At 32.7% G+C, this 24,216-nt stretch overlaps 2 protein-coding genes across 3 annotated transcripts in view; both read right to left on the bottom strand.

Moving 5' to 3' along the window:
- Positions 1-24,216, bottom strand: part of LOC126743436 (protein prickle-like) — a 444,925-nt gene that overhangs the window by 337,201 nt on the left and 83,508 nt on the right. The window lies entirely within an intron of this gene.
- Positions 4,206-5,826, bottom strand: LOC126743306 (uncharacterized). The gene is made up of 3 exons (XM_050450336.1): positions 5,772-5,826; positions 5,206-5,688; positions 4,206-5,153 (listed from the first exon to the last, which is right to left on the bottom strand). The coding sequence occupies exons 1-3, from the start codon at positions 5,824-5,826 to the stop codon at positions 4,522-4,524; spliced, it is 1,170 nt and encodes a 389-aa protein (XP_050306293.1). The 3' UTR covers positions 4,206-4,521.

Raw genomic sequence — 24,216 nt, 5'->3', positions numbered from 1 at the left:
AAAAAATATGATTTCCAAAGGAAAGCTCTGGGTAAATCCATTTGTTTTATATAGATGATCTGAAGTATGTAGAACTGTTACGAATAGAGAGAGATGTGTTTCATGGATTACCAAACACTATTTGATAGAGTGCAACGTCATAAACTTGCTCAAATGCTGAGGCGACTTAACATAAATCAAATAAACATGTGCTGTAATAATAACTTATACTGGAATCAATCAGCTACAGTAGATTTGATAACGAAGTTCAAGGCACAATCTTCGAGACGCAAAAAAGAGACCTGTTTTATTAAAGGACAACAATTAGGCAGCAAAGTAAATGGCACATGAACAATATACGGTATGCAGATGTCATACTCCTAATAGCGGATAATATAAACGACCTTCAAAGGTTTCTGTCCAAATTACAAGTAATCACTTAAAAATTAGATGAGTGAAGACATAGAACAAGTAAGAATGTTTAACTATCTAAAGACTTGATTTTGTAAAGACTAGTGTTCAGATTTAAGAATCAAATGCCGGATAGAAAAAGCAATTAGCTTATTCATGGAATTCAAAAACGTCTTTATGAAGATTGGCTTTAATCTCAATCTCAGAATAAGACTCAGAAATGGTACTTTTGCACGGTATGGAAGGCTGGACATTGAAGGTTAGCATAATGAATAGGCAGGCAGCATTTGGAATGTGTATTTATCGACAGCAAGAAAAATCTTCAACGAGAAAATTTAGAGAATGATAAAAAAGTACGCGAATTGCTGTATTGAAGTATTAAGCATTTTTTTAGTTGCTGCTTCACCTTGGCTATTTTCTTCTTGCTTCTCAGAGCTCTCTGGTAATCTTCGTTTTGGTGGTATTTCATCCTTGTTATATTTTTTCTTTGTCGTCCTTAATGTCTTGCAGCCGAGTTTCATCATTGTTAGTTCATCCTCAGTACGGTCTTGGTCAGTTTTTTTTTCTAGTTTTTCCCAAATTTCTTTTTTGATATTGTGTCTCTTGTAGTAGATATATGTAAATTTTTCATTTTAGAAAAAGCTGTCCTCAGGTCAAGCAGTAGTTCAGATCAAGTAGAAAATTGCTAATTCAGTTATTTGCCTTGATTTGTCAAGCCCCTTTCCGTGTGTTACGCAACTAAAAGTACCATTTGATGAAACTGTTAATAAAAGGAAAAATAAAGGTAAGAATGGGCTTAGGTAGAAAGAGGATGTCGTGAGTTCAAATTATCAAACATTGGACAGAAATAGAACCCACAGGAGAATTGGTTAAAACAGAAAACGGGTAGAAGTGATCACAGACATCCATTAATTGATAGTGGGGAAAGAAAAATAAGAAAGAATATAATAGTTGTCGATATCACAATACATACATTATTAATCCTGAAGAAGATCAGGATTTGGTTGCCTTCTTTAAAAATAACTGCTATAGCCAGAGAGCCTCTTTCAGCTTTAAAATGAAAAATATAGAAGAACTATCTGCCCTAATTAAGTAGTTTAAATCAAATGCAACTGGTCATGATGTAGTTCCAATACTGCTGCAATACAGTATTGCCTTTTATAGATAAGTATTAAGAGAGCCTTTTTATAGATAAGTATTATAAATTCTTATATAGAATGTAGTAATTTTCCAAGCAAATGGGAAATTAGTAATATCACACCGATAGCAAAGAATAATGATCCGACAGTACTTTCTGATCCATACATCCTTTCTGCGTTATTAAAAAAAAGTATGATAATTTACAGAGCATTAAGGCTACAATTCCTAAAGATTGTTGGAGTTTTTATGAACAGTTGCCTTACAAGTAAAAATATTTTGCCAAGAAAAGTTTTGTCAGCTTTTATTTTAAATTTTTTTAATTTAATTTTATTTGTATGAGGTTGCTACATAAAAAATACTTTTATAAAAAGATGTTGTTTTTAAATTTAGAAAAAGACCAGATCACAAACTTTTTGAAGTACCTGATAATGTGATGATATTATTAGAATGTTATTAGGTATTTAATTAGGTGTTAGGAAATAGGTATTAGTACACAAATTTTTATAATGTTTAATACTCCTTTGCAGAAAATATTGAATATTCTCTTATTTTATTTTCTGTAATAAATACACAAAATTTATTTGTGTTTTTTTCGTAGTTTTTTAAAAATGCAATTCCTCGTATCTGTATTATTTAGACACAGTACCTCGTAAATGTAGTTTATTTTATAAAAAAAAGAAAATTATTATTTTTTTCTAGACTGATGTCATTATGTTCCTGCTAAATAAATAAATGTATGAAAAAAATCATTACTTGTCGCTTACAAAAATTAAACAGTTTTATTGCTCTCCTGAAAAATTTCCAAAATATTACTTACAAGGTCCTGCTTTTTGAGCCTCGATAAGCAACTTATTAGTAATTTTAATTTTAGTTAAAATTATAAATGTTAATAGCCGAGTTAACCACATCACCACCACAGTCTTAGCTAATCTCATTGATGATATAGTGATTAATATTGATAAAATAGGTATTTCAGCCTTTGATACCGTAAGCCATGATATCTTAAGAGCTGAATTAAAATATTGTGGTTTATATATTTGTCTTCGTTATCAAAGGGTTAAATTTACTAGTAAAACTTCTCCTTATACATTGGTTATTTTAGTAGTACCGCATGGATCTGTACTAGATTTATTATTTTTCTTTATATATACTGCATCAATTGTCAATTATCCTACTCATGCCTAATTACATGCATTTGCTATTGACATAAAAGTATATAATAGTGCTTTGGCAGCAGCAAGTCTCCTAAATAGAGAGAAAATAATTTAAATTTCTTACCAACACAATTTGGCCTTTAATGCAAATAAATGCTCTTTAGGAATAATAAATCCATAAAGAATAAGTTTTAATAAATTTTCGAGAAAATTTCATATTCAGATAAATGGAAAAGTTTTAATAGAAGAAAAATTATGTAAAAATCTTCGCATTAACAAAAGTATTACTAAGTCCTATCTTTTTCTGAAACTAGTTTATACATCTCGATATGCACTTGATATTGTTATAAAAAAATTGTCAGCCACTCTCTGGTTCTTTCCTTAATTAATTATGATGCTGAAGTTTACACAAATTACTTAAGATTTTAAGATAAAAGGCAAATTAAAATATTTCAAAACTTATGTTGCAGATTCATATTTGGCTTAAGAAAATATGAACATATCTCCAATTACGTGTTGCAACTATATTGGCTAAATATGGACCAACGACGTAAATTTTAAAATTTGTTCATAGAATTATCTATCGAAAAATGCCAAAGTATCTTTATGATAAACTATTATTTGGGTCAACCAACCATAAGTTTCATATAATAAATATTACTAGTCTACTAGATATACTAAAACACCAAAGAGCTTTTTTCAGTGATCATTTTCATACTAATCAGTTAACCACTATTAACAGCTTCCAAATAGCGTCAAATTTCTTAGTTTAAATTTCAAGAACCTATTAATGGAAATTTACAGTTTTATTGAGATTTTAAAAATTTGCCATTTATTAAAAATATAAATAGTTAGTTTTTTTAATGATATTTAAAGTAACTAAATTTTATTTATATTTACTTTGTAAAAAAATATAAATTTGTAGTATATCGTTCGTATAGATGCTTTAAGATTTTTTTTTATATATTTATTAAAAAAAAATAACTTTATAGTTTTGGGGTCTTAGGCAGGCGTTTGTTAATCTATTCAATGAATATAAGCTAACTACATCTTTTAAAATGTCACTATTTAGTTATATCGCCCATAAAACTGTAAAACGGATGTATAAAAAACCTTTTGACAAACATATGTAGTCTAATGAAACTAACTACAATTTTACTACGCACTTATCAAGAAAACATTAAACTCCAGTTCCCGCTGATATACCGTAGGTTAAAGACCCAGGCAACTTATCATAATGAAATATGGTCTATTAAATCTAACTCTACCTATACATAGCGATAAAGCAGCTTCTAGTGTTGAACCTGATGAAATGTGAGTATGTTCAGACCTAACGTGAGATTTTATACTAAAATACGTATATATACGCGACGGATTTAATATTATTCAAAGAAACTCGTAAGCGGGTAGATGCCGTATTTACATATTTAATTTTGTGATAAAATGCGACTAGTTGGACTGTAAAAGTAATATTATGGAGTTTTAGCAGAATAGTTTTGCACCCACCTGATTTTCGCCAGTTTTACCACGGTTCTCTGGGGACTTTTGATCACTTTGCCAGTTGAATCACCGCTGAATTCCACTTTTTTAGCACTAGATGTCACCACAGGCATAAAGGTATAATAGTCACTAGATTTCATAGAAGAAACGCTACCGCTGTAGCGTGAATGAACACCAGAAGTCGGTAAAGTTGCACTGGCTATCGTAAACGCGGCGGTCACTAGTGACTTTGATTCATTTAGGTTTGATATGGAAGTATTTTTTAGAATTTTCTTCGGCTGTGATACTAGCAGATCTTCACTGGTAGCTCTGGATAGCTTCGGGCTTTTTGTTGATTTTAGAACACTTTTAGAACTGGTGTTTGATGTGACAGGACCTTTATTTGCTTTTTTAGAACACTTTTTTGGCTTTTTAAAGCTCGAAGGTAGCGTAGCTGGTTGATACGTGTAGAAGCTAAAGGTTGATGCACTTTTCTGCAGATGGCGGTCTGTTTGATCCGAATACCTAAAAGAAACACAATTGCATTAATAAAATAAAAAAAAATCATTAACAACACCAACCTTCTTTCTGGAGGAGTCTTGTAGCCACAAGCAAACTCCTTAATCTCCTCATTCTCATCAATATCGCTTATATAGTGTTCATTCATAAAAACGTTATAATATTCTGGACTAGTCTCACTGTTACTTCCACCTAAGATTCTGCTAATGTTTTGTTCAGCATTATCTAGCACATATTTCCTCTCTAGTTCCTTATTAAGAGTTCTGACCTCTTCAAGCTCAGAAGACAGCAGAGAGTCTCTGGATAAATACTTGCTCTTATGCTCCTGAGTTATTTTGGGGTCAGGAGATTTGATGTTATAGAGGTGAGGGTATATAGGATAATCACTAAAATCTTCAAGGCGCTTATTGAGGATTTCAAAGTTTCGATGCCTCGGAAGAGGTGACAGACCCAGCTGATCAGTGAGCATAGCTAAAACAAAACATTTATCAAACTTATCGATTATCTAAAGATCGCCTCTTACCTTGATGTCCCACAGCTTCCAGCCTCCTATCTCGTCCAAGCTTCTCACGTTCACTTAAGTAGGCTCTAGCCATCATAGGCGAAGCAAACTCTACGGTACTGGCCCTTTTTTCCCTAAAAACTTGTCTTCTACTATCCAAAGTCTGACTTCTAACCTGAGCTTCAACATTTTTTGCCTTCGCCTCAATCGAATCTCTAGAAGCATAATAATCTTGCCTCATACTATCCAGAATAGGAGGGTTAGGCAAATTTCCATAAAAACTAGGACTTCTGCTGCCAAACTCCATACTGTGGCTTCTATGGCCTAAAATAGGCGATCTGTATTCTGGCCCTCTATTACCCAAGATCCGTCTGTAGCCTATTCTGGAGGTCATCATTATATTAGCCATCGGAGGTGGTGTTGGCAATGGCAGGTCAGGCATACGTAACGGAGAAATCGGTGTTGATCCCCTGCTTTCTTCTTTTTGAAGTTTGCCAGGGGAATCTAATAGGGAAGAGCTAAAAAGAGGATTTTAAACTTCGATTAAACGCCACCCTCTTTATTTAATTCCTGTTGCATCTACATACCTTTTGTTCGACATCCCTTTTCGTTCATGTCCTTTTTCACGGTCATATGACTCATTGTCCTCCATTTTGATTAAACGGCATCGTAGCGCGCTGATGCGCTTTTGTTTTCTCCTTTGTTTTGTTCGTCTTTTGTTTTATACGGTGCGATTGAAAGATCTGGAGAACTAGTCGGGGTATATTGACAACATTGCTTTTTGAACGTTTTTTTTTGAATAAGTTAAAGTTTTTTTTAAAAAGGTCTTTTTTAATTACTTTTTTAAGAATTGTTGGTAGTTTTTTAGTTAAAGGGTGTATTTTGATTAAGGGTTGGATTTAGGATTTTTACTGTGCATAGATATTTGGCTTTTTTACTGGGTATAGAAATTTCAGTTTTAATATAGATTAAGCATTGAGGGAGTTGGTATTAGGGGGTTTCATTTTCTTCACATGATGATTTAGCAAATTAATATACTTAATACCTCTTTTTTTTGAAATTTTTTTAACTGAATAACTTTGGGTATGGTTTTACGTTATTTTTCGATTGAGATCTAATGAGATTCTTCAGTTTGATATGTTTTATGAAAAATAAACTGGATTAAATGCAAAACTATACTCCTAATATGCTAGGTTTTTTATTACAAGAATATCGTTGAAATTCTTTTAAAATTAAAGTTTATCTAGTAAGTTCATTTTCTTTTTCGTAACTGTTCCTTCCATTTCTCAACATTTTAAGCTGGAGCCACGTGCTGAGCTCTAACATATATTCCTATAAGTAGCGCTAATATTTTTTTAAATCTTTCACAATAACATTGATCTGATATACCTGGTATAACCGATCCTCATCTTACTAACAGAATGAATAAATGAATTAAAGTTATCTCGCAAACTGGACCGAAAATTTCAATATTAATATCAACGGAATAGTCGTGCCAATTGTTGAAGAGCATAATTTTAGAGTTATATTTGATTCAAATGTCAGTTTTGCCTCGTATGTTAGGACCAAAATTAAAATTGCTTATTCACATTCAAACAATTTATTTCAGAGCAAAAATGATTATTTGCTTTGCAATTATTTTGTACTGCCACTGCTTCATTATGGAAATATTGTTAATAATGACTTGAATTGTTTATCCAATAGGCATCTAAAATTAGTCCAAATGATATCCAGTAATCCTTATAAGTACAAGTGATGAATAGTCCTTGGGCCGCTAATTTTGAACATCCAAGGGAATACCGATTTAGAATATCTATAACTAAGATTACTAAAAGAAACTTAAAAATTGCTTTGGCAACGGTTGATCTATTTTAAATTATTTTTAAATAGCAATTAAGGCTGTGTAACACGATTATAGTTTGGTAAGGATTTTTGAATAGAAAAATTAAATAAATTCATATTTTGACAAAAGGTCTATAATTTTTAGTTCATCTAGCTGCTAGTTTATGTTGTTTTCGTTATGTATTAGATCTAAAAGTACAAGCAGAGTTTTTAACATGTTTAAAATAAACGCGGATAATGAACTCTTTTATAATAGATGATGAATAGTGAATCACATCCTGAATGGCGGATGTCAATGATAAATATAAAAAAGCGCCTTTAGTAATTGGTGAAGTTCTATTAAGACTATAGTAAATTTTTAACCAAAGATAAAATAATAGTTACTTATCATGCCAAAGATGCATTCTCAAAGATCTAAGAATGTGAAAACGTGTGAAAAAAAATCGTAAAACTGAGTCAATTTATTTATTAACGGTATAAGACTTAAGTTATACATAAAGATATAATATGAATTAAGTCATTAATCTCATAAGATGGCTTAAAAAGAATTATAAAAAAGTGTTAGAAAAATCTAATGTTAAACCCATAAAGCAAATTATATACAGGGTGTTCCAGAACTATAGGATCAAACTTCTAGGGGTTATTCAGTGCAACAGTAGAATCCATTTGAGTATAGGAACCCATGTCCGGAAATGTGCCACTACGCCACTACGGCCCTAAGACGAGTTTAAATTTAGAAAAAATATTAAATACCTAAATAGGATCTGATGCATTTATTTTTACCTTTTTTATATGATACCATCACAACAATTGTTGAAAATATCTTCCTCCAACCTTAATACACCGATTTAAACGCCGCACATGATTTCGGCGGACTACACTAAAAATTTGATCCTCGTTTTGAATGATTTCATATGCTGCTGTTATTCATCCAATTAAGTCTAGCTCTGATTCTACTGGAGTTTCGTACACTAAAGACTTTACATGTCCCCACAAGAAAAAATCGAGCGACGTTAAATCGGGTGATCTAGGAGGCCAAGAAACTGCTTCACCTCTGGCAAGTGGAACAAGGTTTAGTGGAACATTTTCAAGGAGTTCTGGGAGAACTTCCTCCAAGAAACGCAGATATAGCCCAATTAAATAATCATCAACAATGCCTGCCCATACATTAACAGACCAACGATTCTGATGTTTTCTTGGAAAAATTGCATAAGGATTTTCTTCGTCCCAAACATGGCTATTCCTACTATTAAAAATACCGTCTCTTGTGAAAGAGGGTTCATCGGTCCACAAAACATATCGTAAAAAATTTGGTTGTGCAATGATGTGATCCAGAAGCCATCAACAAAATTGAACTCTAGGATGATAATCGGCTGCAGTCATTAACCTTGAACTTTTTGAAAGTGGATGTGGATCTTGAAGAAGATGGAGTTGTTGCTCGTGTAGTACCCACCAGACAGAAGCGTTACTCGTATTCATATTTTTAGCGACGTCACGTGTGCTATTTGATGGTTTATCGGCAACTCGCTGAAGCACCTCTTCTTCAAATTCGACCGGTTCGAGCAACATCAGTATCATGCATCTTGGTCTTAAACATGCCTGTCTCAGCGAGCCGCCGATGAACCGCAATAAACTTTTTGTATCCAGGATGCTGTCGTTCGGGATAACGTTCATGATACAACCGCGATGCTTCTCGTGCATTGCAGTTTGTTGCTCCGTATGCTAAATGCATATCCGCCAATTCTTGATTGGTATAGTTTTCCATTAGCAATAAATGATTAAAAATTGTAAGCTATAAAATTTTTAAACATGACATTGAGAATTGACATTGATAAGCGTTGATTTTAAACAATTATTGTTATGGTATCATGTACAAAAGGTAAAAATTATTGCAGCAGATCCTATTTAGGTAATTAATGTTTTTTATAAATTTTAACGCGTCTTAGGGCCGTAGTGCCGTAGTAACGCATTTCCGGACATGAGTTCCTGTACTCAAATGGATTCTTCTGTTGCACTGAACAACCCCCAGAAGTTTGATCCCATAGTTCTGAAACACCCTGTATAAATGTTGAAAATCAATGGTGAACCAAATTTGAAAATATTGTAACGAAATTCGGGAACACACTTTTATTGTCAACGTCAAAAACACTAACCTAACTCGCTTTCACTGTCGTTTAATTGTTTCCAAGGTAAAAACTGACTAAACAATTAAACTGAATGATTTGTCACGAAGCGCGTCCTTTTTAAAACCCGATGGAACAGTTTCGAAATATTTAGAATTATCTTCATTGTTTTTGCCCAAAGAGACCAATAATTTTAGGAGAATACTGACAGTCAAAGCAAGCAAGTATACAAATTCTAGAAAATTAGAACTACAGGGATTTACAATAATATAACCTAAATAACCTAAATTGGGGCCAAAATGGGGCTCTCAAACAAGATGAACTACCTAAAAACTAAACACTATAGATGAAAATAATAAACCAAACGTAAGTAGAACCCTAAAGAAACCCTACGAATCAACTTTAACTATACAATACTAATAAAATTGTACAAAAACTAGCAGAATAATTAACGTATTTACATTTTCATAATACTGCTCCCCTCTCAAGTTTGATCGTCCCGATCAAACATGGGACCACTTGAGTCATGATAGGGCGCTAGCCGGACGATGTTTACAATTTTCATCTTCGCTGTCGGATGTCGCTGGATACGGTACACCACGTCGTTGATTCTGGTGACCACATTGAATGGACCTTCCCAATCCTTCTGGAGCTTTGGTGACTTGCCCTTCGTCCTCCGTGGATTGTATAACCAGACTTTATCCCCAGGATTAAAACCGGTAGAATTTGCCTTTATGTCATAACGTGATTTCATTCTGTTACTTTCTAGATGAAGTTTATCCCGTGCTTGTTCGTGAACAATTTGTAAACGCTCTTGTAAATGGTCGACGTACTCCTCCAGGGTTTCAGACTTATGGGGTCTTCCAGTAATAATGTCCAAAGGTAAACGAAGTTCATCACCGTAGACAACTTTTGCCGGGCTTTTTCCAGTTGACTTGTGGATAGAAGAACGATATGCCAATAGGAATGGTTGTATACAGGTATCCCAGTCGGTTTGCTTAGAGTTTACTACCATCCTTAAATAGGTTTCAAATGTGCGGTTAAATCTTTCAACCATTCCATCCTTTTTCTTCACTAGCACAACTGGAGATGTCCAAGGACTCTGAGAAGGCTCTATCACTCCTTGTGTCCTCATTTCTTGAAGCATTGAGGAAACTTCTCCTTGTTTAGCTATCGGAATTCTTCGAGGTGCTTGTTTAATCGGAGTATTGTCTCCAGTGTTAATTCGATGCTGCACCAAATCAGTTCTTCCCAGGTCTTTATCGTGCAAGGACAACACATCTTGATTTTCTTCAAGAAGACGTCGCAATTTACTACACTGGTCCATGGTTAAATTGGCAGAAGATTCTTCAAATAGGTTTTGTAAACATACAGGAAAAGGTCTGTTTAAATAACGACTTCTATCAGCATTTTTCATGACTGCCACTACTTCAGAGCATACGCCAATGTTCTCTCCTTGTTTCAGGTGTTGATCATATCCTTTTAAATTTACCATTCGAACCAAAATAGTAGATTTCTTCTGCGTAGTTAACGTCTTGGCTGGAAAAATTCCTTGACCATATAGTTTGCATTTTTCCATGGGCTCAATCAAAACAGTTTCTCCCTCTTTTCCTCCAGTTGTAGCATAAACCACCACCTCTGAATTTCCTGGTATAGTAACATCCTTGAATAACTTAACGACTCTGGTATTTACTTTATCTTCATATAGGTGGTGCATAAAAATCTCTTCATTTCTCGTCGTCAATATCCGGTTATATACATCCATTTTAAACTGCTGAGCATTCATAACATCTAATCCTAATATGACATCATCCATGATTTCTGCCACTAGTACTGGCTGTTGGAATGTTGTTAAGCCAATGGTGACTGTAGCTTCGTGCAATCCAAGAATCGGGATCCTTTTTCCATTTGCAGACTCCAGAATTAAATTGGGTGGTGCTGAGAGCCTACAGTGTGCTACGATGTTCGGCTTCACGATAGTATGACTTGATCCTGTATCCACTACCATCTCACATTCACGGCCGCATATTTTTCCCGGTACTACCAAGCTCTCTCCAGGATGTGGCAGCCGGTTTAGTCTTATACGTGGGGCTTGGTAGCACCCAGCCAGCTTGCGCCCCATAAAGCTGACTAGTTGAAGTTTTCCTGGTTCCTTGGATCTCTTAAAGGCTTGGGGCATTGACGTTTAAGGTGCCCCTCCTCATTGCAATTCCAGCATTGCAATGGTCTTTTAGGTTTCCTCGCTAATAATGATTCAAGCTTCTTTAGGCGGTCTTCGAGATCACTTTCCGAAGTTCTGATTTGTCTTATTCGTGTCTGCCTTCTAGTTGCTTGAAAAGCTGCCTCATACTCTAGTCCATGGGCCAAAGCTTCTGATATACTTTTATGATGAGCCATCCTTAGAGCGTGGTTAGTATCTGGATCTCGAACTCCGTCAATAAAACAATTTATAGAAATTTGTTCTCGGAACTCTGTTGGGGCTGAAGGGTAAGCCAGATTTACTAATCGAGCAACATCGGCCTCAAACTGTTGGAGTCCTTCCTCGGGTTGTTGTCTTCTAGATTTCAATTGAGCCTGGTACACTTGTTGTAGATGGGCTTCACCGTATCTCATCTCTAAGGTACGCACCAGTACGTCGAAATTGAGCTGATCCTCAGATGGCACCATTCTTAATATTTCTGTAGCTTCTCCTCTAAGGCTTAGCTTAAGATTGATTGCCTTTTCTTCGTTATCCCAGCGATTTCCCCTAGCAGCGGCCTCAAATTGATTCAAATAGGTACTCCATGCTTCTTTGCCGTCGAATTTTGGTGGCTTTACTTTCATCATTGTTTGCATTCCAGGATCGGGATGAAGAGGAGTCCGTTTTACTTTCATCTCTAGTTCTTGGATCTTTTTTTGTACTTGCCCCAATTCTTCTTCTACTGTTGCTTCAAAGTTAGTCATTAATTGTTTCTGATTCTTCTCCAGATCTTCTTTAAGTTGTAAAACTCGTTCCTCTTGTTTTCTGTCTCGTTCCTCCTGCTCCTTTTTAAGATTATTTTTTAAATTAAGTAAGTCATCTTTCATGGTTCGAATCAGGTCTTCATTTTCTTTCTTTAGGTCATCTTTCATGGTCCTTATCAGGTCTTCATTTTCCTTCTTCAGGTCAGATTTAATTGTCTTTAGTAAATCTTCCTGTTTTTTGTCTCGCTCTTCTTGTTTGCGGTCTCGTTCTTCTTGTTCTTCCTTCAGTTTACGGTCTCGTTCTTCTTGTTCTACCTTCTGTTTACGGTCTCGTTCTTCTTGTTCTTTCTTCTGTTTACGGTCTCGTTCTTCTTGTTTGCGGTCTCGTTCTTCTTGTTCTTCCTTCTGTTTACGGTCTCGTTGTTCTTGTTCTTCCTTCTGTTTACGGTCTCGTTGTTCTTGTTCTTCCTTCTGTTTACGGTCTCGTTCTTCTTGTTCTACTTTTTGCTCGTCAAACTTCCTTAATAGCAGTTCCATCAATTTCTCGGTCTCCATCTTGGCCTGACTTCTTGTTAAAGGCATCCACTAAAATGAGCTTCCAAATATCCTTTACTTCTGACACCAATTGTAACGAAATTCGGGAACACACTTTTATTGTCAACGTCAAAAACACTAACCTAACTCGCTTTCACTGTCGTTTAATTGTTTCCAAGGTAAAAACTGACTAAACAATTAAACTGAATGATTTGTCACGAAGCGCGTCCTTTTTAAAACCCGATGGAACAGTTTCGAAATATTTAGAATTATCTTCATTGTTTTTGCCCAAAGAGACCAATAATTTTAGGAGAATACTGACAGTCAAAGCAAGCAAGTATACAAATTCTAGAAAATTAGAACTACAGGGATTTACAATAATATAACCTAAATAACCTAAATTGGGGCCAAAATGGGGCTCTCAAACAAGATGAACTACCTAAAAACTAAACACTATAGATGAAAATAATAAACCAAACGTAAGTAGAACCCTAAAGAAACCCTACGAATCAACTTTAACTATACAATACTAATAAAATTGTACAAAAACTAGCAGAATAATTAACGTATTTACATTTTCATAATAATATGATTAACTAAAGCAGTACCTTACATTACATTTTATACTAAACCTATTGAATAAATTTGACTATTATAGATATCTTATTATAACGCCCTTATACTACAGAAATTGGATTGTATCCATTCTTGTATCCATAATTTGTACGATGAAAGGTTACTTTAAATAAATTGGAATTGGAACTTCGAACATGAAAATTAAGAAGACTCAGAAGTTTAGTAGAATGAATCTGCCCATTAACAAGTTTTTATAAGAAAAACATCTAGCTGCAATATTGTCTAGATTCTATTGTTTAAAGGCCAACAATTTTACACCCTTTAATAAAATTTATATGTGAAGTACAATCAGTTAATCTAAAGGCTAGTAACCTGATAAACTTACGCTGGATAGCCTCTAACAAATCAATATGGTACTGGTAGCCAGGTGGCCACATGATGCTGGCATATTCTAAACATGGTCTTAATAAGAAAAATATAAATGTTTAAAAATTACAGGCAAAAAATTTTTGGTATGATGCGAAATTAGACCAAGTTGCTGGTAAGCCTTTCCACCATTGATAAAAAGTGATCACTGAAAGACAGCTGAGAATCCAAAACTACACCCAGATCCTTTACTTTTTTTACCATATTGATATTATTCCCATAGACAATATAGGAAACATCAAGAAAACTCATACTACGAGTAAAAGAAGTTGGGCAAAAGAGTCTTCTTTAGATAAAATTGTGTTAAACAGTTTAGTATCATCTGCAAATAAAGGATGATTAGAATGAATTATATAGCTGATGTCATTAGTAATAAACTGTAGAAGCCCAGAAATGACCACAATCTCAGACGATTAAGATCCATCGACTCACACATTGTAACCTCCCAGGCACAAAGCTGTAAATCCATGCAAGGAGAGACTTTCTAATACCCGTTAACTCCAATTTACCAATTAAAGTTTGTGTTGACCTGGTCAAAGGCCTTACTATAATCGATATATCTTTTTTCCAATTTATTAAAAACTGTATGTATTCTTTCACAGTTAATTTACCTACGCAATAAGCATCTTGATTCTGACTAAGAGATTTAAGACAGGTCTTTACCTAACTGTGCAGTGACAAGCATGAAAGACTTTAGCCATAGTGCATGGAATATTTACGATCCTGTAGTGATCGATATTATCCATTGCATCAGATTGATTTATGAATTGGCTAAATGTAGTTTTTTCAAAAAGTTGGAAGATGTCTTTTTCAAAGAGACATATTGCAAAATTTAAATAAAGGCAGGAGAGAGTGCAAGCATAGTTCTTAATGATAAAAGCTAAAATACCATCCGGGCCAGAGGACATTGAGTTATTTAAGTGTGTCAACTCTGTAAATATATTTCCTAGGGTTAGCAAGATAGCGTTGATATCCAAATATTTTAGAATGGAATAGTCTGGCATTGGTAAATTATTATTAGTGTACACCATTTAAAAAAAAACAGACAGATTAGCGGTTTTAACCAAGGAGCTCATGTTTTCCCTATAGTTTTTTAACACGAGTAAGTCATGTTTTTAAGGACCTTATTCAAGTACTTCTAGAAAACTCAAGGATGAGCCTCAAAATCGATCTCTATTCTTGCATCATAGTTTTGATAGAAAACTTTATGGAGTCCCTTACACCTAGCTCGGAGATTCGAAAACGTAAGATAGTTCATATATTTGTCAATCACAAGTGTTGATTATACCAGGTAGGAAAATTGTTATGTTTATATGACTAAATAAGGATGAAAGTATTAAGCCCAGCAGAAACTAAAAATACGTCAAGAATTTCATTTTAATTCTAAGATGCAAAAGAGTCATTTAACCATACATAGTTGGTATTTCTAAAGTCAATGCACATTAACCTTTACATTAATTCTGTACGAAACATGATGATGTCTCTTTGCAATAACTATAGGTATATTACAGAACACTAAGTTTTAAAAATGTATTTTGTCTATAAAAAGTTCTAATCATTTCCCCAAGATTTAAATAAGAAAAATTAATATAAATCAAATGTGCTGGAAAATTGTGCAGACAATCGATTAGTCCTCCTTGATGTGATCAAACTGCTTCTGGCGTATTATAATCACCTGCCAAATAAAATCTGGGACCAGTATAACTTTCGACTAATTGCTTCACAAATTTAGAATAAATATCGTAAATAAATTCAAAAGTCATATCTAAGATAAATATAATAGATGCAAAAATAAATTTTATATCGTTTATCTCAGCACTTAAAAATAAATGTTCAATAATTTCAAAATTAACTTTCCCTCAATGGGACTTAAACCCTTTTCTATTGATATCACGACATCCCACTTCTCAGTTTTTAAATGGCTTTGGTGCTTCTATAGTACTTATAAATACTGAAACCCTCTGTGCCAAATTTACAGTATTTAATACTACAATGTAACTAAGTCTAAACTAAAAAGAATATTTCATACGGACAAAGATTGACTGCTGAACCAATATCAGAAAGCTTAGAACTTATGCCCCCTACATTATGAAAATAGCAATTTATCAGTTTTTTGACCGATCAGTAGCATTAAAAGGCCTATTGAAAGACTTGGTGATCTATGGCTTATCCATTTTGTAACGAATAATATAATTAGACTCCTTAGCTAATTTCCATTCTTTCAGTTTAACGCGTAATTTATTATCAACATTTCTTTGAGACTAGTTAAGTCTGCCAATATTCTAATATTAAAGTCCTTATGTTTATAATCTGATTTTTAAGACAATTATAAATAGTAGAACTATCAGACAAAAAAACATTGAGTGGTCCTGGTCTATCGGTTTTCTTACTAAGTTTTATAGCTTTTAAATCATCCGAATTTACATACAGATCTTCACAAGCTGAGGAAAGCTTTATCTTGTCTTGACAAATTTAAGTACGAGTATCTAAGCTACTTAATATATTGGACCAAAATATTTTTCATCCTAACTGCTCTATCCTCCAACTCACCTAGAATGGAGGAATTTTCGCTATTAGTTTCGTCACAAATGCCTTCAGCAAATTTCCTAAAGCTCCTGAACGTCGGCCTATGGATTAGAATTAACTTTATCTTGGCCTGCTTTTAATTCACAAAGCATCGATCTAGAGGCATGAATGCATTTCTCCAAACAACAAAGGTTTTTCATTTTGTAATTTAAATTACTGAAATATTAAACTTTCTTATTTTTAAAAGTAACCAATTATTTGGTCACATAATTTATAAACATCTTTACGTTGATTTAATATTTGCGAGATGCAAAATTTCAAAAAACCTGGAAGAAAGAATTATAAAGAAAAAAATATTCTAAATAATATGCTAAAAGCCATCATATTACTATTTTAGGAAGAAATAGACTATTTCTCTACTTTTACTCCTTTTTCTTGCTTTTACTCCTTTTTCTTGCTTTTACTCTACTGTAACTCTACCTTTTTCTTCTTTAAAAATTGCAAAAAAATATTGTGACTTCGTTATAGAATTTATTTGCTGCTGCTTATTCGACCGCGGGTCATATTCACCATCTTACAGGAGATTGAAAGAATTTTTCATGTTTTCTGGATTCGTGAGTGTACTTTTCTTAAGTCTTGCGTGCATTTAAAGTAATTCTTAATATCTTACAGACAGTTGAAGTAATTTGTCATGTCTTCTGGGCTCTTGTGGGTTAACTACATGCAAGTTATTAAAAATAACTTTAAATATATGGAAAACAGACCAAAAAAAAAAGCCTTAACAGTTTAGAAGCTCGTAAGTATTAAGGTCTTAAATACTACTTTAAATGCCTAAAAGACACAAAAAAAATCCACTTCCAAGACCCCAAAGGATTAGAAAAATTACTTCAACTGCTTGTAAAATGTTGAAAATGTATTAAAATGCCTGAAAGACCTAAAAATAGGACTCCTAAAAACTCTGAAAAATAACTTCAACTGCATAATTCTACTGCAACTGCATTTCATAGTCAATGGACTAAGTATAAAGAAGATCTCAAGAAAACCACTGCTTTAAAAATAATTCAAGTCTCAATACTTATTTGTGAGTCCACATTTTATACTAAATTTGTATATGTCACCAACTTTCCAACGAAATGTTGCTTATTCCCTAGAGCAACAATTACAATTCAAATTAACTTTTTCAAAGAGAATTGTATTTTCAAATTATTACGACGACCATTAACTTAACATTAAACTAAAAATTTATTCATCATATTCATCAACAGTATTCTTAGTTAGCTATGAATAAAATACATTAATGTGGAAATTAGTTAGTTTTTATTAGCAGTCATCCAAGTCTCTTCCCATCAAGAAACCCATAAAATCATCAGTTTTTAATCTTAATTAATTATGAGCTTTATTAAATTCGTTTTAAAGAAAACCCATTAAATATACTAGATAAGCGGTCAAAACGTCTTAAAATTGATTAAAAAATTCCTTCAGCCGTATAAAACTTTTAGTTTATTACTCTTAATGTCGATGTGTGAAAAGGATCCCATTTTTATTAGCTATAATAAAAGGCAATAATTTATTTAAATACTCACAAATTATATTTAATATTATGACAGAAATGTTAGTTGAAAGGCATTTTTTTAAGACTACCACCATAAAAATAAAACTTAGCCAGTCGTTACCATCCAGATATTTTTGCCGGTATCACTAAAACCTTCGGCAACGACATTGAATTTAATGCAAGTTAAGAGCTAATTTGGAGATAATTTGGTGGCATACCTACCTGGGCATGTCGTAAGCTTAGGGTAATATAGGCCATTAGTTGGTAAATTTAATGGTTTTAAATATGGGTGGGACAGTGTGGTATCCCGTTGAGTTGTTTAGGGTTTTTTTTTAGTGTCTTGCAATTAAATTGACAGGGAATATTCTTTTAAAGGAATAATAAAGCGTTTGTTTTATTAAAGTTTAGGTTTGTGTTTAAATGGTTTTAATTTTGCACATATATTGTGACTTTAAATATTTTTAATATGCATTATAATTAATTAGTTAAATTCTTCAAATTAATGTGAAAATATGAAATGTATAAGTCTCGACTTATAAATGGACCCTTTATTATCTCTAATTATTTACAATATATGTTTTATGTCATAGCCAGCCCAGGAGGTCATTAAGCCCCCTGAATCATACAATTCATTAAAAATACAAAATCTTTGTATGCTTAATGATGTACGACGTTTATAGGAGGAGGTAAAAATCCGCAATTTAGTTCAAATTAGTCTTATTAGCATAAATTTATTACTCGTGCATAAATGTATGACTAATAAGAAGCTTAGTCATGTGTCAATTTTGACAGTTATGGCATACTAATTGGGCTGTTAAGGTAATTCTTTAAGGTTAGTTTTGACGGTTAATTTCTAAAAAGAAGAAAATTTAATTTTTTAAATGATTAAATTATGACATACAAATTGGGTTTCTAAGGTTAACTTTCTCCTTCGTATTCCGTGAATTCCCTTAGGTGGTTATGCTCTTACCTAGCAATTTTCAAAAGAGGTAATATTAAACAAAACTTGACAGGTCTTATAAATTTTTTGCTCCTATAAAACAAGCGGTTTATCAAGATTTAAATATTGATGAAAAAGAATAAAATGAGTTGCAAATAAGGATATAAAAATTAATTAAAATTTTTAATGAGTGTGATGAAGTAGGGTCTTCAATTCAATTGAGTTGTTTACAAGAAAGTTTAACAGTTTAGTATGATGAAGGGGAAGATTTTACATCACTTCACATAAATACAAAAATTACAAAAAAGAAAGAGGTTCTTATTCTAAATTTACAGACAGTAAGGCTACCTACTAATATAATTAAAAATTTACAGATCTAGTATTCCTAATATTAATTTACCTGCAATTAAATTACCTAATTTTAATAGTGAATCTGATAAATAGCTTGAGTTTAAAAAAAACAAATGAATCATGAAGGGAGTACATTGAGGGAAATTCAGTAATTTTACTATTTAAGAGCACCGTAATAATAATCAAGTGTATAAAATAGATATAAATAAAAATAGTAGTAAAATAAAATATAAATAGTAGTAAAAAAAAAGTGTATAGTAATCTGATTGACAATCTGAATAAACATTTAAGAGCATTAAAAAATGTGTGGAGGGTTGATGCAAATAGGCCACTGTCTTTTTTGTCTTAAATACTGTGACTTATGAAATCGTCAGTTTACCTTTTTAGCTGTAAGGTCTATTAAGCAACTTGCTTTTGAAAATCACGATAATTTTCCTAAAGCTTTAGAAATTATTTTGAAGAATTTTTAGGTGGATTACATTTAAGTAAGATCACCTTTCTTAATTCGAAAATTTGGAGAGCAATTAATTTCTTAATAAATAATAATTTCTTATAGCAACAATCTCGATTAAATATTATTAAAGCAATATCGCAATATACTCATACTACCAACAAGATCCCAATCCTTCCTTAATTCGAAACAACCATTTATTGCACTACATCTCACAAGAATATCACCTTAGCAACGTATCGCGCAGACCGAACCGCGGGAAAACGACCACGCAACGACCTTGCATAACACAACACGACTTGACACCCGCAATCCCGCTAATTTTCCATAGTTTTTTCGCACGTTTCTTGGCGATTTTCGACAGAGGAAATCCTAAAAAACCACACTTTTAACCCGGTTTATTCTACACTAGCGGTACACAAGTCATTATACTTTGCCAATAAGGGACAAAACAGCACCCCTCTGTCTGCCGCCCCTTTTTGATTCAAGGGCGGACGTTCGGGTGAGCGCGGACCGGGGGGTAGGACGAGCGAGGGTGACTCATGTTTGGGCCTCGGCGATCGCAAGTGTTGTGCGTGTGGTGTCGGTCTGATTATAAAATCTATAGGGTGTTCAAGGGTAAGACGTGAAGTTGGCTCCTATTTTGATACATAAGATTGAGTCTTTGTTGTGTAGTAACAAACATATTTTAGCACTTTTAAATAAAACTATATTTTTTACATAAAAAACACAGAATGATTGGTTTTTGCCGCATGATAAATACCTAAATTAAGTGTAAAATGTGCATAACTTAAAAGGATATGATGCCACACTATGTATAATGTAACGTAATTTAAGAAACACACTCCTTTTTGGTACACACTTACACTCATCTACTCTAGGAATACTCTTTTACGTCAGTAACTTACTCCTTTTATTCGTCGAAACTTCCACCTGACTCGAGTTGAGTTCGTTTAATTGCTTCCAGGATAAACAACAAAACTGATTAAAATGTCACAAAGTATGGTGCCTTTTAAGAACTCATGGAACAATTTGGAAATCCTTAGAATTTTTTCTATTGCTTTTGCCGATGGGGACCGAAAATTGAAAAAGAACACTGACAGTTAAAACAGGTAAGTATACAAGTTTTATCCTAATAAAATTTAACCTACCACGATTTACGATTAAATAACCTAGATTGGAGTCCAAATAGGGCCCTTAAATAATAATCTAATAATACATAATATTAATAATAATAATAATAAGCTTTATTTCCAACAGGTTCCAAATACCCAGTTACAGGAAAATCAATTAAATATATAAATGTACAAGTACGAATGCATGAACTGTATTAGATCCATGCAACTAAACTATAAAAGAATTGCTATATAATATAAAAAGTAGTGAGTTTGAGAAAATAAATAATTAAAAATCAACAGTAAATTAGGATAAGAATCAAGAATTAATTTAAATCAAAGGAGCAGAAAAAAAATTAGTACATTTTTACTCAACACTTAAGACACTCTGGGTGAAAATGACAAACTAAGCGTAAGTAGAACCCACCTGTTTTAAAATAAAACGACGAATAATTATATAAACATTTTGTCAAAAAATGGGTTTTTAAATGGACCAACAAGAATATTAGCAGACTCTAAATCTTGCATTGACCACTTATTTCTTCATACTCTGCAAAGGAATAAGAATACATGTAGTTTTAGGTCTTACATTATAATGTCAGATACGAGATATGACAGATCAATTTCCAATTATGTTCAAAATTCAGTCCCTTTTTAAAATAATAAAATTCACTAATAACCACCAAACTTTCTATATGCGCCTTAATTGTAATAAATTAAATGGAAATTTTAAAGAGATTTAATGGGATGATGCTTATGACAAGACTCATTGTGAATCTGCTTATGGATGCTTTATGAAAAACTAAAAGGCGCTTTTAAATTTGTAAATGAGAAAATTAAAGCTTTGGATAGTGTTGGAATTAATTAAATCAATTAGGTATAGAGATACTTTAAAAAGAAAAAAATACAAAACAAAGAACACACAGTGTTTTAAATCAATATAAAAATTATCAAAATACTTTGAATCGGCTAATGAAGGAAACTAAAGCAAAGTACTTTAAAATAAAATTTAACAAAACCAAAAAAAACCTAAAGAAAATGTGGGGAGTTTTACAGGAGGAACTTCACTATGACAAAAGTAATAAAATCATTAAGAATATTCTACTAAAGGATAAAAAAATACTTTACAACAAGATAAAATTAGACAGTTTAATTGATTATTTTAAAAACATTGGTAAATCAATGGCGGACAAATTACCTTACTGTGAAAAAACTGTCCTAAAAATGTTTCCTAGTTTATTTATTACACCTGTAACAGAGGAAGAAATAATCCAAAATATAAATGGGTTTGAAAATAATTCAGCTCCAGGACTTATTGGAATCACTAGCAAGACCCTAAAGGATATAAAATACTCAATTGCAAAACCTCTTGTATTCTTAATTGCTCTATTATAACTGGAAAGGTTCCATGTGAATTGAAAAAGTCGGTGGTAATACCTATATACACAAGAAAAGAAATATATTTGCCCGTATCTGTGATTAATAACATAGGTAAATTACTGTAAACTTGCACAAGAAAAACAAAAAAAGATGAAAGACAAAATTACCAGTATCTTAGAAAAATTTAATATTCTTTCACCCAAGCAGTTTGGTTTTGGCCAAGGAATATTTACGGATGACGCATTTAATGAGGTAACAACTTTTATTTGCAGTACTATTAATAAAAATAAAAACTCTTAGTAATATTTTTAGATCTGGCAAAAGCTTTTAATAGTGTTTCATCTAATATTCTTTAAAACAAATTAAGCCACTATAGGATAAGGGGAGTTTGCTAAGATTTAATAAAAAGCGGTCTTTAAAACCGCGTGAAAATTGAAAATAAGCAACGTGGGTTTAAAACAATTTAATGTGGTGTTCCTTAAGAAACAGTAATTGGGTCGTTCACTCTTTTCACTGTATATCAATGATTTGCTAAATGTAAATACTTCAAGCAAACTTTTATCATATGCTGATGACACTGCGCTTCTCCTATAAGGACAATATGAGTAAATGGTTAAGTGAAAATTGTTTAGCGGCTAACATAGGAAAAACAAAGTTTATGTGTTTTTGTATACTTGACTCACATAACTATCAGACTAATAGTATAGACATACAAACTCTTAAATGTCAGTGTACTAAAGTGATTATAAAAATTAAACCTATAAAATATTTGTTTGATGGTGTTACCATTGATCAGAATATTAAATGGGATTAGCAGATACCTCCTTAAAATTATTTACAACAAAACGGCCAGACACTCGATCAGTCTTTTATTTCAAGACGCTCAGGTAATGAATCTATAACAATATGTGCTACCGATAGTTTATAAATATCCTGAATTAAGACAATTTATTATCTTAAATTACGAAAGAAGAAGTAGTTTGGCAGAGACACTGAGTATTTCTTTTCTGGTGAAAACAAAAACCCAAAAAGGTATCTTAAGTATTATGTTCCTAAATTTTTTAACCTAATTCCATTGAACATCAGGAACAGATATTATCCATCTAGGTGTAGAACTGCATTTAAACATTGTAAAATCATATTTATTTTTCTGGAATATATATATTTGATTTGATTTAAAAATGTATTTACATATTATTCGAACAATTTCGAACTTTCTGAAGCTTTGGTGACTTGCCATTTGTCTTCAGTGGATTATTATAACCAGACTCCTGTTTCCAAGATTAAGAATTTAGAATTTTCCTTTATTCCATAACGTGATTTGATTCTGTTACTTTCTAGGAAAAGTATAACTCGTGCTTGATCATGGATAAACGTTGGTGGGTAAACATGGATGGCCATTTGTAAACGCTTTTGTAGATGGTCAACGAACTCTTCAAGGGTTGAATGAAAAACAAGTTTTGCCGGGCCTTTTCCAGTAGGCTCTTTGATAGAAGAACGATATGTTAATAAGAATGATTATACAGGATGTCTGCCAAAGGTTGGGAAATTTCAAAATTGGAGGTACTACGGACCAAAATATGTGAGTTGACCCAAACATACCTTAGTCCAAAAGTTCTAAGTTTGCAAGATACAGGGTCTCAAAGTTACAATTTTATTTTCTATTTTTCCTTATTGCTTAAGAAGCAATTCAGATTCTGATGTAAAACTTAGGATAGAAGGGTTTTCTAGTATGAGAAATAAAAATTGCATTTAATGCACGAATTGGCAATATTTAATGCTTTAAATGCATGAAGATTGTACGCTACCAGATTTCAACATATCGATTAGCGGTTACAAGAAACTCGTAAGAAATGATTACAGCCTTATTTTGAGTCAAGTTTTAAGTAGTGAAAACGGTTTGAATTTTAGGTAGTTTTGCTTCAAATATGGACCAACATAGAGGAGCTCTTAGAACTGTCACTGAAAATCCTACAGTTGGGTTAAGAAATGTAGCACGAGAATTTTAAATTACTAAATGTACAGTAATTACATTTTTTTAATAATAACTGCTTCATCCATTTCACCTGCAAAAAGTACATGGTTTAAGTGCGAATGATACTCAGCAAAGGTAAAATTTTGTACATAGGTCTTAAGAATAATTAACCACGACAGTGGATATTCATAATTAATATTATTTTTGGATTAAGTATGATTTTAAAGGGATGACCCAATTAAGTCGCATAATCTTCATATGTATGCAGATAAAAATCCTTATGCATTGAGACAAACCC

Source organism: Anthonomus grandis, chromosome 12 (assembly GCF_022605725.1).
Source record: "Anthonomus grandis grandis chromosome 12, icAntGran1.3, whole genome shotgun sequence".
Taxonomy (NCBI): domain Eukaryota; kingdom Metazoa; phylum Arthropoda; class Insecta; order Coleoptera; family Curculionidae; genus Anthonomus; species Anthonomus grandis.
This window is presented reverse-complemented; position numbering and strand designations above follow the sequence as displayed.